Source organism: Belonocnema kinseyi, chromosome 9 (assembly GCF_010883055.1).
Source record: "Belonocnema kinseyi isolate 2016_QV_RU_SX_M_011 chromosome 9, B_treatae_v1, whole genome shotgun sequence".
In the NCBI taxonomy this organism is placed as follows: Eukaryota; Metazoa; Arthropoda; class Insecta; order Hymenoptera; family Cynipidae; genus Belonocnema; species Belonocnema kinseyi.
The window spans coordinates 13,491,934-13,504,422 of NC_046665.1; the positions used below are offsets into that span (position 1 = coordinate 13,491,934).

Genomic DNA, 12,489 nt, shown 5'->3' on the forward strand with positions numbered 1-12,489 from the left:
TTTATCAGTCCATTCCCACTTCAATTCCTTTTTTAATAGCTTTTGTAGTGGTTCTATTATTTCTGCTAATTCTGGAATAAACTTTCTATACCATGAAGCCATTCCTATTAATCTCTGAATTTGTTTAACCATTTTTGGCCTTAGAAAATTTAAAACAGGCATTTTTAATTTTATCTAACACGATTTCCAAATATTTTAAATGATCTTCAAAATTTTTTGAAACTATTTTAATGTCATCAAGATAACAAAATACATGTGACTTTAATTCTGATATGATCATAATGTCTATAATTGATACATTCCTTTGCCCGAAATAATAAAATCTGTAATTGGTTTCGATTCTTCGTCCAGTAGTATCTGATGATATGCTGAACGAAGATCGATTTTAGACATGTATCTGGCTGATCTCAGTGTCTCTAATATTTCAGACATTATTGGAATTGGATATAAATCTTTTTTAGTGATTTTATTTACTTTTCTAAAATCTAAACAGAATCTAAATTTTCCATTAGGTTTCTTTATCATGACTATTAGGTTTGACCAATCACTATGGGAGAGTTCTATATTTTTTTCTTCTAGTAGTCGACCTACTTCCTCGTACATAAACTCTTTTATTTTTTGGAGATACGTAATAGTATCGTCGCTAAATGGGTTCGCGACCTTGCACATCTATTTAATGGCTAGTCAAATGGGTCGGTTTTACTTCTGTTCCCTGATCTATTACTTTTCTTTTGATTAAATTTTCTAATTGCACTTGTTGTGCTTCATTCAACTCTACTATGCGTTCAGAAATTTCCTCGCAAAATTTTCAATTTTTCTTCTTTTCTATTTTTACATGTGTAATATTATTATTCAGTACCACATTATTCCTAAAATTACACCAATTACTTGTTCTAATTGCGAATAATTTTTCTATTATCTAATCATTTTTCTTCTCCTTTTTATCTAACACCGTCTTTAATTTAGAATCATTTTTCTCTCTATTATTCCAATGGCCCTTAAAATTCTATATCTAAATTCCTATCTTTATTTTTCGCCTGTAAATTCGTGTTTATTTTGTTTCTATCCTTATTTGTTATCCTTTCTCACTATATATTTTGATTAGCCCGCTTATCTAATCTCTGTACGCCCACGCTGGCACCTATCAGTGTTGCGTCGCTCGCCATGTGGGGTCTAGGGTATGGGGCACCATGCCCCGGACACTGTGCCGTTCGAGGTGCTGGCAAAATCAAGTCTAGTGTATCACCTGTAAGGAAGGGTTGGGGTGAGGTGTGTGGCGAAACGGGCGAAGAGACTTCGCACGGTAACAAATCTGTCTCTTTCTCTCGCATGTCGTTTCGCAGGCTAACATTCGTTCGGAATTTCAATTTACTTTTCTCGCTTTCCCTATTCCTACTTTATTTCTTATTCTCTTCCATTTTCGGCTTCTGAATTGTAATTAATTTCGATTTTGTCGCATACCTAATATTTGGTAATCCTGGTAACCACCAAATCTTTTTCTCATAATACATTTTTAAATCTAATCTTTCTATCATATCGGTTCCTATTATTGCTATCGATCTTAAATTTGGTACTAGTATGAATAATAAATATTTTTCCGTATGACATATTTCTATTGAGATTAAGACTTTTCCTGTAATTTTTAATTATTGTCCATTTGCTGCCATTAATGTGTTATTAATTGGTTTTTTAATATCGTAGTCTAATTATTTTACTGGTTTTATAAATTTTTCACCAATGCATGAGTGAGTTTCACCGGGATAAACTAACAATTAATATTTATGAGTTAAAAAATCAACCATAAGGTGAAATCTCGTTTCGTCTGTCTCATTTGTGTCTGTGTTAAGTCTTTCTGGGGGTCTCTGATTTTGTCTGCTATTTTCCGCTTTTAATAGCGACTTTATTCGTTTTCTTGATCTATACTATACCAACAATTTCGTCGAAAATGGCCTATTTTCTCGCAATTGTAACATGTGAAGGGTTCTCGTGATCTATAATTAGAGCTTTGATAAACAGAATTTGGATTCGCGGAATCCTGAGCTCTTAGATCTACTTCACCTTCCTTCTGCCTATCTTTGCTTTGTTTGTTTTCGTCATGGTTTTTATTTTGACTATTTTTTTATTTTAAATCTTTATTTTTGCCTAAATTACTGTTTTCTTCCGTATTATACAAAAGCGCTGGTATTTGCTGAGAGTTTTTAATTTGTCGTGTCTGTGTGTTTCCCAATAGCTGATTAATCACATTTAATAACTGATCAGCTGGGTTCTGCTTTCTGAAATTATTATAATAATTGTTATTAAATCGTGGATTTCTTTATTACTTGAAACCAACCTAATGCTTCGTCTTCGAAAACAGCATTTCAATTTTCTAAAATGTCCAATTCACTAATTTTATATTCTCTCTTGAATCTAATTGAATTATTCAAAAAATAAGTGGGACCATCTTCCGTGTTATTTTTAAATTAAAATGTCCAGTTTGACATAATTTGAAAAGGTGTCTGAATGATTCGAATGGCAAGATAGTTGCTCGAGTTTTATTCATACTATTTTCACCCATTGCCTGTGTACCGGTCTCGGCAATGAGTATTCATCCCCTTGACCACTACCCCTATTTATTGCTATTCTATTTCGTGTACCTGCTAACAAGTGCCTTCGCTCATTAAAATCTAATTCTGTATCTTTAAAATAAACCGTATTTTGCACATTTCTTGACTTATTACTTTCATTGAATAAATTTTGGCTTGAATTTAAAATTCTATCCATTTTATCATTAAAATGTTTAAACTCGTCTGATAGTTCTTTAATTTTAATTCTATCGCTTTTCTTTTCTTCGAAATGTATTAATTCTATTCTTTTTTTCTCTTTGCTCAGAGTTTCTCCGCCTATTCGTTCTTTTTCTCTTTCTAATTTTCCGAGTTCTTTTCTTTTACTTTCTATTTCTCTATCTATTCTATTCGTCTCTAGATCGCTCTTTTCTAGATTCGTAGCATTTTCGTCTTCCCTTCTCCAATTTCCTAACGTGTTTTCGGTATTTGGGGACAGTATGTTAATTTTACGTCTATGTAGGGTACGCTTCTGTCTATTTGAGTTTGGGGTACTTTCTGTCTGTGTTTGTGTCTCTATTATCGTTCTCGGGATTGCACCTGTCGCTTGATTCGGTTGTACCGCGCTCCATTTTAATTCTCGATTTCGCACTGTTATGGATTATAAATTCGAATTTCTTGCTAATTCTTCTGTTTTATTGTCGTTATCGCCTGACTGAATATCAATATTTTTATTTTCTATACGACTCGCATTTGCTTGTGTATTACTTTCTTTAATTATAATTTCCGGAACTACCTTACTTTTTCTACTTTTCTTTATATTTCCAACCGGATTTGCCATTTTTGGAATAATTTTTATTTTTCCTCTTCTAAGATGCATTCGATTTTTAATCTTGTAACTTACGCCTTTCTAATTTGTATGGCCGCTTTCTTTTCTGACTTTCTTATTTCTTACTCAATTTTCTTCTAGTTTTTTTTACCGAATTCGATTTTCTTATTTTTATCTTTTCGAAATTCATTTCCGTTTTTGGCTATCTATAAAAAATTACAATTATTAATTTAATTCGTTTGTTGAAACCTCTCACTTATCCAATCTTGCCAGAAGGAGTACAGAGAAGACATATTTTTCGGGGTAATTTTTATTTTATTCAAGGTGGCAGAGCTTGCGAACACGCGAGGAATACCAACTATTTCAACGGACCTTTATAACAGCCTACCCGCACTTTATCGATCTGAGTTATCTCTCTACCCGCATATTTTTAAACACAATTTTCAAATAAAAATATAAATTTTTCAAAAATCAATCTTCAAAATTTTCCAACATAAACATTTAAATTCAAATTTACTTTGTTCAATGGCACACATGTATCAATCAAATTTTGACTATCCTCATCATTTTTTGACTTATTTTCTCGACTTAGTCTAGAAACAAGGTGAAGTCAATAATAGAGGCAAAGAAGTTTACTATAACAAGGGTTTATTCAACCAACTTACAGTGATGAAGACTACAGGCAGTCTCTTCTCTCCAAAGTCCGAACCGGGCGGCAAAGCCGCGAACGGGCGAGCGATGGGGTTGTATCCGGGCGATGAAGCTAAGATACTAGAGAGCAGCTATCGGGGTTGACGTCCTGGAGGATAACTGTAAGTTTTTTACAGCATCTTTTGTCACACTTCATGTTAAATCAATACATATAAACATAAATGTATGTGATGAGAAACTCTGACAACTGTCCCTCTGAATCACGGATTCGTAATCATTCACAGTTTTGAGTTCTGAAGGTCATTTGCACGTTAAGACAACATTTAGTTTTCACAGTTCTGCAGCCTTGTGACCGACTTTTTTCGGTATAATTTCACAAAGTGCCTTAAAACTTTTAAAGCTGAAGCTTTCAAATTACCTTACCACTTATTACAGCAATTGCATAATGCTCTTATTTCATGGAACATTCATTAGAATTATGTAACTGTTCAAAAGATTTGTATTGGTTTATGCCTTCATGGGGAAAAGACATAAGGAGACCAAAGTCCTGTATATTTACTTCACTAAAAGCGAGAATTTTTCTGTCGGATAACCGTAATGCATCGAAACGCTAGAACTTCTCGAACGCGGCTCTAGTGTAGTTCACGTAACGATGGCCATCTTCGTGGTTTATCAAAGTATAACCTCAATACTCAAACCAAACTACAAAATTCCTAAATCGTTTAAATATAGTTTTCTAAACCTTTCGAAAATATAAGAATTTAAAATTGAATTCTGCAAATATGCCAAACAGTATATTCTTTCGTATTCTCATCCAACCTTGTAATTGTCATGAATAGAGAAAATGTTAAACTTTCGACTTTTAACTGAATATAAAACAACACATAAAAACATTCATGTTGAAAACAGCTTACGCGTCGACCCGACTATGAATACAATGCAAAGAAAATCCAGGGGAAACCTATGGTTGTGCATTTTGAACTGGTGAAATACCCCGTATTTACAGCATATAACAATCCTTACTTTTACATTGAAATCCAAAACTGTTAATTATTCTCTATTCAAATTCCAATCTTTAAACTGCAAAGTTTATTTTGATTCATTCATGATCATTCTAATTTACCCACCTCGTCCATTGCAGGGTCACTTTAATCACACATACTTTAAGTAAAGATATTTCACGATAAATACAATTATTATATTGATTTAAATTTGTTTTTATATAAATAACAACTAAACCATCTGTGTAAATCACATTCATACCACCATTGGAAATAATGAAAAATTTCAACTTAGGCGGCTACTATTTCATACGCGTGACACACTAGCACCATGTTCGGTTTCAGTCCTAACTGTAACCATTATTATACAACAAAAATGTGCTAATTTACGATTACAATACTTTGCTGTCCTCTCTATTTTTACGTATGCCATTCTCACTATTAGTAAGTCCCATTAAGGTTGCCGGTGAAAACTGGGTTATCCATACCTCAAAAGCCATGCAGATATTGATGGTAATAAAAAACTACATGCTACTGCTACTGCATTCTAAAAATTTCATATCTGGTACATGTACTAAGAGGAATAATGCAATCTTGAACATACAAAGAAGGCAGATTAATGTCGTAGTAGGGACGCTTGCTGGACACTATGTAAACGTGATGCACTATCGTGCCTCAGAAACAAATATGTGCGAGATAGTTTACAGAACTACTTATTTTAGAGTTTCGTTCAAATTATTTTAGTCCGGGAGCTAGCGGAAAATCAATGGACGATATTTCAGTATTCATCAGAAATTCAGATTCTTTTGTTTTCTTAGTTCGAAACTCGTCGACTGGCTAACAGATTGAGACGGTCCGTTTTATTGCCGTAATTGGAATTTAATAATAAAGCTGCAGTTGCAGATTTATATTGATACGCCCCTGACTTAAAAGTGGACAGCCAGGTAGAGTTAACGGATGATTCACGGAATCATTTGATCATAAGATCGATTGCACGCGCCATCAGTCAATAAGTGGGGAAAGCGTGGGACCAATGCACTTTATATATTGACCTCGGTGTCGGTGCCAGCAGTGATGCCAATGTTGGCGCTCTGTGCTACTACGCTTGAGTTAGGATCGCGCACTGGTTGGCTGCACTCTGCGCGCAATTAAAAATTACTTTAGAAAACTATTCTTGTAATTTCATTAAATAATTATTTTTAAAATTCACAAGAATGAATATGAGTTCTTTAACTTTTGATTTCAGACAAACAGCAATTCTAAGACATATATTCTATAAATAATAGTTTATTTTCATTGAATCCCAAAGACCAACTTATATTTTACAAAGCATTCAATTTAAAAAGAAATGTTTTTGAAAAGTGATTGAAAATAATTATTTATAATGTTTTTAATATTTTGTATGTGTCTTTCTGGAAATTTATATAATTATATAACCTATAAATACATAACTTGCCACGGCTGCATTGTAGTTATGATTCAAATACAAAAATGTTATGTTCAGCATGTTTTGATCATTTTTTGTTGTATTTTTCTAAATTTATTGAAACTTATTTCAATCAATATACTGACGTTATGTGTATATTTAAAGGCGTGTTGAAATTTGATCGTTATATAGTTTTTTTTCTCTATTTCGAATAATTCTTCCTAATTTTTTGTTCTTGTTTTGTTATAAATATATTATTTTCCATTTGAGTGTCCTTAGTTCTGTTTATATTTAATAAAATTTATTATCAATTAAAGAAAATTGTGGAGAATCTTGAAAAATCAATTATATAAACGTGTGTGATGATTGTAACGACTCTGCACTTAATTTAAATATTGGGAACTCGTTGTGCGAGTGAAGTTTAGGCTAATTGTGCCAGTTGTGGCCAGTTGTGCGATTAAACTTAAAAAAATCAATTATGTGAAATAATCTTAAATAGATCTTATGAGAGAGGTCTATCGCTAAATTATGCCATAATTTCTCCCTCTGATGAATTCATAATCCATGATTCTTGTTGTTCTATCTATTATGATTTAAAATTTCAGGGGGAAATTTCAGTATAAGAATTAGTCTTACTTATTTGTTGTAAATATAATTTTAAAGTATAGATGTTTAAGTTGCAGGGCTAGTTTTAATATCCTATCAGTATTAAAGCCAATTTATATTCTTGGTTGCAATTGACTGCAAAGGACAAAGTAAACGCAAATTGAACAAATCTCTTGAAAGAATAAATATCATTGAGATAAGTTTAAAATGCAACATAACTATTACCGAAGATTAATAAAATTTTTAGTGCATATAAGATGCATTATTAAAATCAGCTAAAATGCATTAGTGATTAAATTGAGAATATAAATAAACACGAAGTCAATCCCCTGTTAGAGAATAGAAATAATGTTACAAGATGTTGATGCATTTTGAAACAATTTATCGTTAAGCTGGTCAGAAATTTAACGTTTGATTTGCAGCTTCTAGGTTGTGTCAAAGTTGATTGGCAGGGTGTCAAAAATATTAAAAATTCGAGTGAACAAACATAATTCTAGTACTCTTCAAACCCAATTGGCGATGATTGTTCAGGTGCAAACAACTAAGGAGAAGTTTGACTGGCCGCTCCTTAGTGGTGCCAAAGTTGACTGGCATGCAACCGTAAACCATCCTTGATTTTCAACTACCCCTTTAAAGTGCGAAGTATGACACCGAAAGCAAAAAAGAATACAACTTTAGGATGAAGTTTAGTTCGAAGTATCCCAATGTATACAATGTTTCTGTGGAAAGATTGATCGGTAAGATGAAGGGGGTCAGAAATAATCTTCTTATCTTGGAAGACCGAGCAATGCAGATTAAGCAGCAGGCTGATTTGGCATGAAGAAACTTTGACAATGAACAATAGTGAGAGGAAGCCGCATGAGATGATCAAGCAGCGGAAATTGATGTCTTAGCGCTACCTCATGGTGATCCAACATCACCACATTCCTCTAGAGGCAGACGGCCTAATTCCGCCAGAGTCAGAATCAGAGGTTCAGCAACCAAGAAGGCGATTAAGATGGACATATCGTATAAACAGTGATGTTACGATCCTTTATTTTTTGGCATGGCAAGGTGGGCAAAGTGTAAGGAATACATCATCGACTTTTCTTTTTATGTACCCAGAGCTAGTAAAAAGAATAAATGAGTCGAACCTAGCAGATCAAAAACGCCCAATGTCTGTAGACAGATTGTTTTCGGATGTTCAAATGGCTTACAAATAAATGGAAGTGGAACAGCAGTTTCCTGCAGCTGGAAAAGTAGGTGCTAGGATCCACTAGACCTGTATCCAGACGTTAATAACGATTATGTAAACAGTGGAATCTCAGAAAAATTACAGCACCTTGAAAGAAATTTTGGTCATGCTTTACTAGATTTAAGACAAGTAGAACCAATACGAAGCCATTTTCTACAATAAGATGAACATCACTAAGGATCTGCGTGTACTTATACTACACCGGGACAGCCAGGTTTTACCTGTGCGTTTGAATTCAACACTAAATACGTTGAAGGTGCGAACTCTTGTGTATTATGCAGCTGTGGCAGACGTGAGAACGTTGAGCCCCAGAACTGGGCCTAAAATTGTAGCCTTTGCGACAGGAAGGGAACGAGGTTCGCCACGGAAAATCAGGTTGAATATGGATATCAGCGAAGTATGGTATATATTGGTCGATTTACTTAATATAGTAAAGGAAATAGAACTGGAAAGCTAAGAAACCATGTTGTTAAAATCATCGATCCTCGTTATATCAGTACTCTGAAAACAGAAATATTTCATTAGATCATAGACTTCCAATGGCAAAAAATTAATTTTTTTACTGCTAGACTTCATCGGTACAAGAAAAATGGTGCAGGAAAGCAACAAACTTGAGCCTTACAGGCAGATGAAAGAAGGTTATATCGTAAACTGTGAATTCGAGAAAGCAAAAGCAGGTAATAACCTTAAAATGGAGCTGACTAACATTACAGAATTTGAGGTATCATCGATTTTGAAAGGGTAAAGTAACTGGAAAACTTCAAGTCCACACATGATGCAAAATTTTTGCTACAAGTACCTGACCAGTGCATTGGCAAGGCGTTTTAAAAGATCATCGAACACCCACATCTGATGCCAGGCATTATCCTCGAAGATACTGCGTACGAGGTGTGTTCAAAAAGTAAGGTGACTTTTTAATTTTTGCGGGCTACTTACATTCAAGTTTGGAATGTGTTGTTTTTCTAGCAGAGGCGTAGAAGGTTAGAAGGGTTTGGTGTGCTCGGCGATTTTCTTCTTTAGAAAAAAATGGAGCAAAGAGTTTGCATTAAATTTTTTGTGAAAAATGGAATACAGTGCTCTAAAACTCTTGAAATGTTGACAGTTGCATACGGTTAGTCTACTCTAAGAAAAATGTGTATAAGTGGTACAAGCTGCTCCAAAAAGGCCCAGAGGATGTCGAAGACGATCCTCGCCCTGGACGTCCCAGAACGTCAACAACGGATGAAAACGTTCAAGGAGTGAAAGAAATGGTGTTGAAAAATCGCCGAATTACCATCAGAGAAGTTGCTGAAGATGTTGGCATATCGGTTGGCTCATGCCATGCTATCTTTTCGGACGTTTTGGGCATGAGACGTGTGTCAGCGAAATTTTTTCCAAAACTGCTTAATTTTTATCAAAAGATCCATCGCCTCAGCCTCCATATTCACCGGATTTGGCCCCAGTGACTTTTTTCTTTTCATAAAACTGAAGAGACCCATGAAAGGACATCGACTTTCAACGATTGAGGAGATAAAAACTGCATCGCAGAAAGAACTCAAGGTTAGACCACAAAATTATTATCAGAAGTGCTTCGATGATTGGAAAAAGCGTTGGCACAAGTATATTATATCTGATGGGGATTACTTTGAAGGGGACAACATAAATATTGATGAATAAATGAATATTTTTTTAGAAAACCATAAAGTCACCTTATTTTTTTAACACACCTCGTACATGTTGCTTAACAAGGCTGATGATAAAAATCATTCTGAATTTTGTCTAACCGTCTGTTTTCGAACAAGAATGACTTCCTTACAGGAGAGCAAAAAAGATGTCAACAATTGCGAATGTCATACACTAACTACCATGAAGCATTTTCTTTCGTACCGTATGGCTTATTTGCTTAAAGTCTTAAATCATCGCAGCAGCATCCTTATCTCATCAAGCAATTGACTTAATTCGTGGCTGATGGTAAAAGGCCGGGTTCTCACGAGAAAAAACTTTTAAAAAATATAAGTACTAACTCACCTTAGCAACGTATTTATTATCTGGATACATATTAACTTCATTTGACCAAATTTTTGATTCTTCTGTTTGGCGATATGTGTATTCAATATGAGGTATATAAAATTTTGCAGTTATGCTCGAAACGATATCACGTGTGTAGGAATTGGCTGGTCCAAATATTCCTGCTACGCCTTCGGTTACCAAATTGCAAACTGTAAGAGAACAATCATAATTAGATTTATATATATATTACCGCGGTAAATCACACCTATGGCCACTTCTCACAACCGTAAGGTAGATGGCCACAGAACACGTAGATTTCACAACGCCGGGCTGGTGAAACTCTAGTGTACCTTACGGAGAGGAAGCGACCCGAAGATGACTGCTTTTTGTATCTATCTCGCAAGTACCTTGGCATGTTTTTGACATGCGAGTATGACCTTAAGGGGGTAGTACATGTTCAAGGACCTTTTTTACAATAACTTTTTTTTTAATTGATTTTTATTTGACATTCGCAATTATTAATTGTGTTGTAGGACTTAATTTTGACGGTCGCCATGATATCTCAAATTCGGATCGTCTGAAACACAAAAACCCAATTGATTCTCAAAGAGTCCATAAGTGGCTATCGCATGACCCTCAATCATTAATAAATATTGACAAATAAAGAAATTCTGAATTTAAAATTTCTTTTCCGTTTTTTTCTCCGTTTTTTTAACATTTACTATGTCAAATTTTTATTGAATATTAATTTAAAAAAGTTGAATGAAATCGGCCGAGTAGATGGGCTGGAATCGTAGCGACCACACCAAAAAAGTGCGTTACAAGAAAAAACGCGTTTAAAGTTTAAAGTACGAAGAATTGTGCGATTCTACCACTCAAGCGCTTGCGGAGTAATTCGTTTTTCAGCCACCTCCGATACGCCCTGAGGTAAAAGAAGGTTTCTGCTACCTACACCGATCAAAAGGACAAATATTTCAACTCAATATATATTCCATATATTGGGTTATATATTCCATATATTGGATAAATATTTTAACCCAATGTATGGAATATATATTGGGTTAAAATATTTGTCCTTTTCATCGGTGTAGGTAGCAGAAACCTTTTTTTACCTCAGGGCGTATCGGAGGTGGCTGAAAAACGAATTACTCCGCAAGCCCTTGAGCCGTAGAATCGCACAATTCTTCGTACTTTCTCGTTATCCTTCTCCTTAAGAGTGGTTCTGCAGTTGGACGGAGATGAGAAAGTCGAGTTTCCGAAAATGTAGCGTTTCAAACAATTAACTGCATCTCTATCTGAGCATTCGGCAGAGTAGGGTCGCGGCGAACGCCGTAAGAGCGACAACAATGGTGTAGCGAAAGAGTCTTAGCGTCGAATTATGTGCTCAAGTTACGCAGTTCGCGCGTCATAAGGACAAATGCATAATATGTGCTCTAGGTACTCAGTATGTGCATGACACACGCCTTACCTATATCTGGGAAGTTCTTAACGAAAATGCCGCTACATCATTCTAAAGTGAAAATCACATTGTCCTGACATGTACAAATTAAACCCTCCGTACTTGTGTTAAGGCCTGAAAATCTGAGAAAATCAAAATTTTGCTCCTTCGACGTTCACCTGTGGAGTTTTTGTTGGCAGTATTTCTCATGCTCTGGTTTCTTTTTCGTGCTTTTAGAATTAAGACATCTGAATTAAGTAGTGCAATTTTCTCGATTCTGATGTTAATATTCTCGCCATGGACCAAGGGTCGCGGTTGCCTGCTTTGCGGCTTTCTAAAGGAACGCTCCTTTACCAATCATCTTGTGTTTACTAACAATTCTTATAAAAGGACCTCTTCCATTTTTAGCAATGTACGTTGTATCTAGAAAAATTCGCTAATGAAGATATTGGAGACTTCGACGCCCATGTATTTAGAGGTCTCTCTAGTTTTAAGCTGCCTAATAACACTTATATCAACAAGCCCTAGCGAACCGAAGGAACCGAATGGAGCCTCTACAAAGTACCCGTAAAGACCACAGCAAAATCAACTTTTAAATTGTTGAAATTCGGATTCTACGTTACAATTCCCTATATAAGGTCACGGAATAATCGCAAAAGTTTTTATTTCAACGGTGAAAAGTTCAAAAAATATATAAGACGTATAACGCCTGTTGAATGCTACACGTCAAACGCATCGCCTGTAAGTAGCAGTCAACAGGCGTTATACGGCT

General features: G+C 34.9%; 1 protein-coding gene across 1 annotated transcript in view; it reads right to left on the bottom strand.

The window, feature by feature from the left end:
• The window catches only part of LOC117180237 (glutamate receptor ionotropic, kainate 1-like), a 709,739-nt gene that overhangs the window by 512,324 nt on the left and 184,926 nt on the right, over nucleotides 1-12,489 (bottom strand). Inside the window, exon 4 of the mRNA XM_033372626.1 lies at nucleotides 10,298-10,488. Coding sequence (XP_033228517.1) covers nucleotides 10,298-10,488 — 191 coding nt within the window. The remainder of the gene's footprint in view (nucleotides 1-10,297; nucleotides 10,489-12,489) is intronic.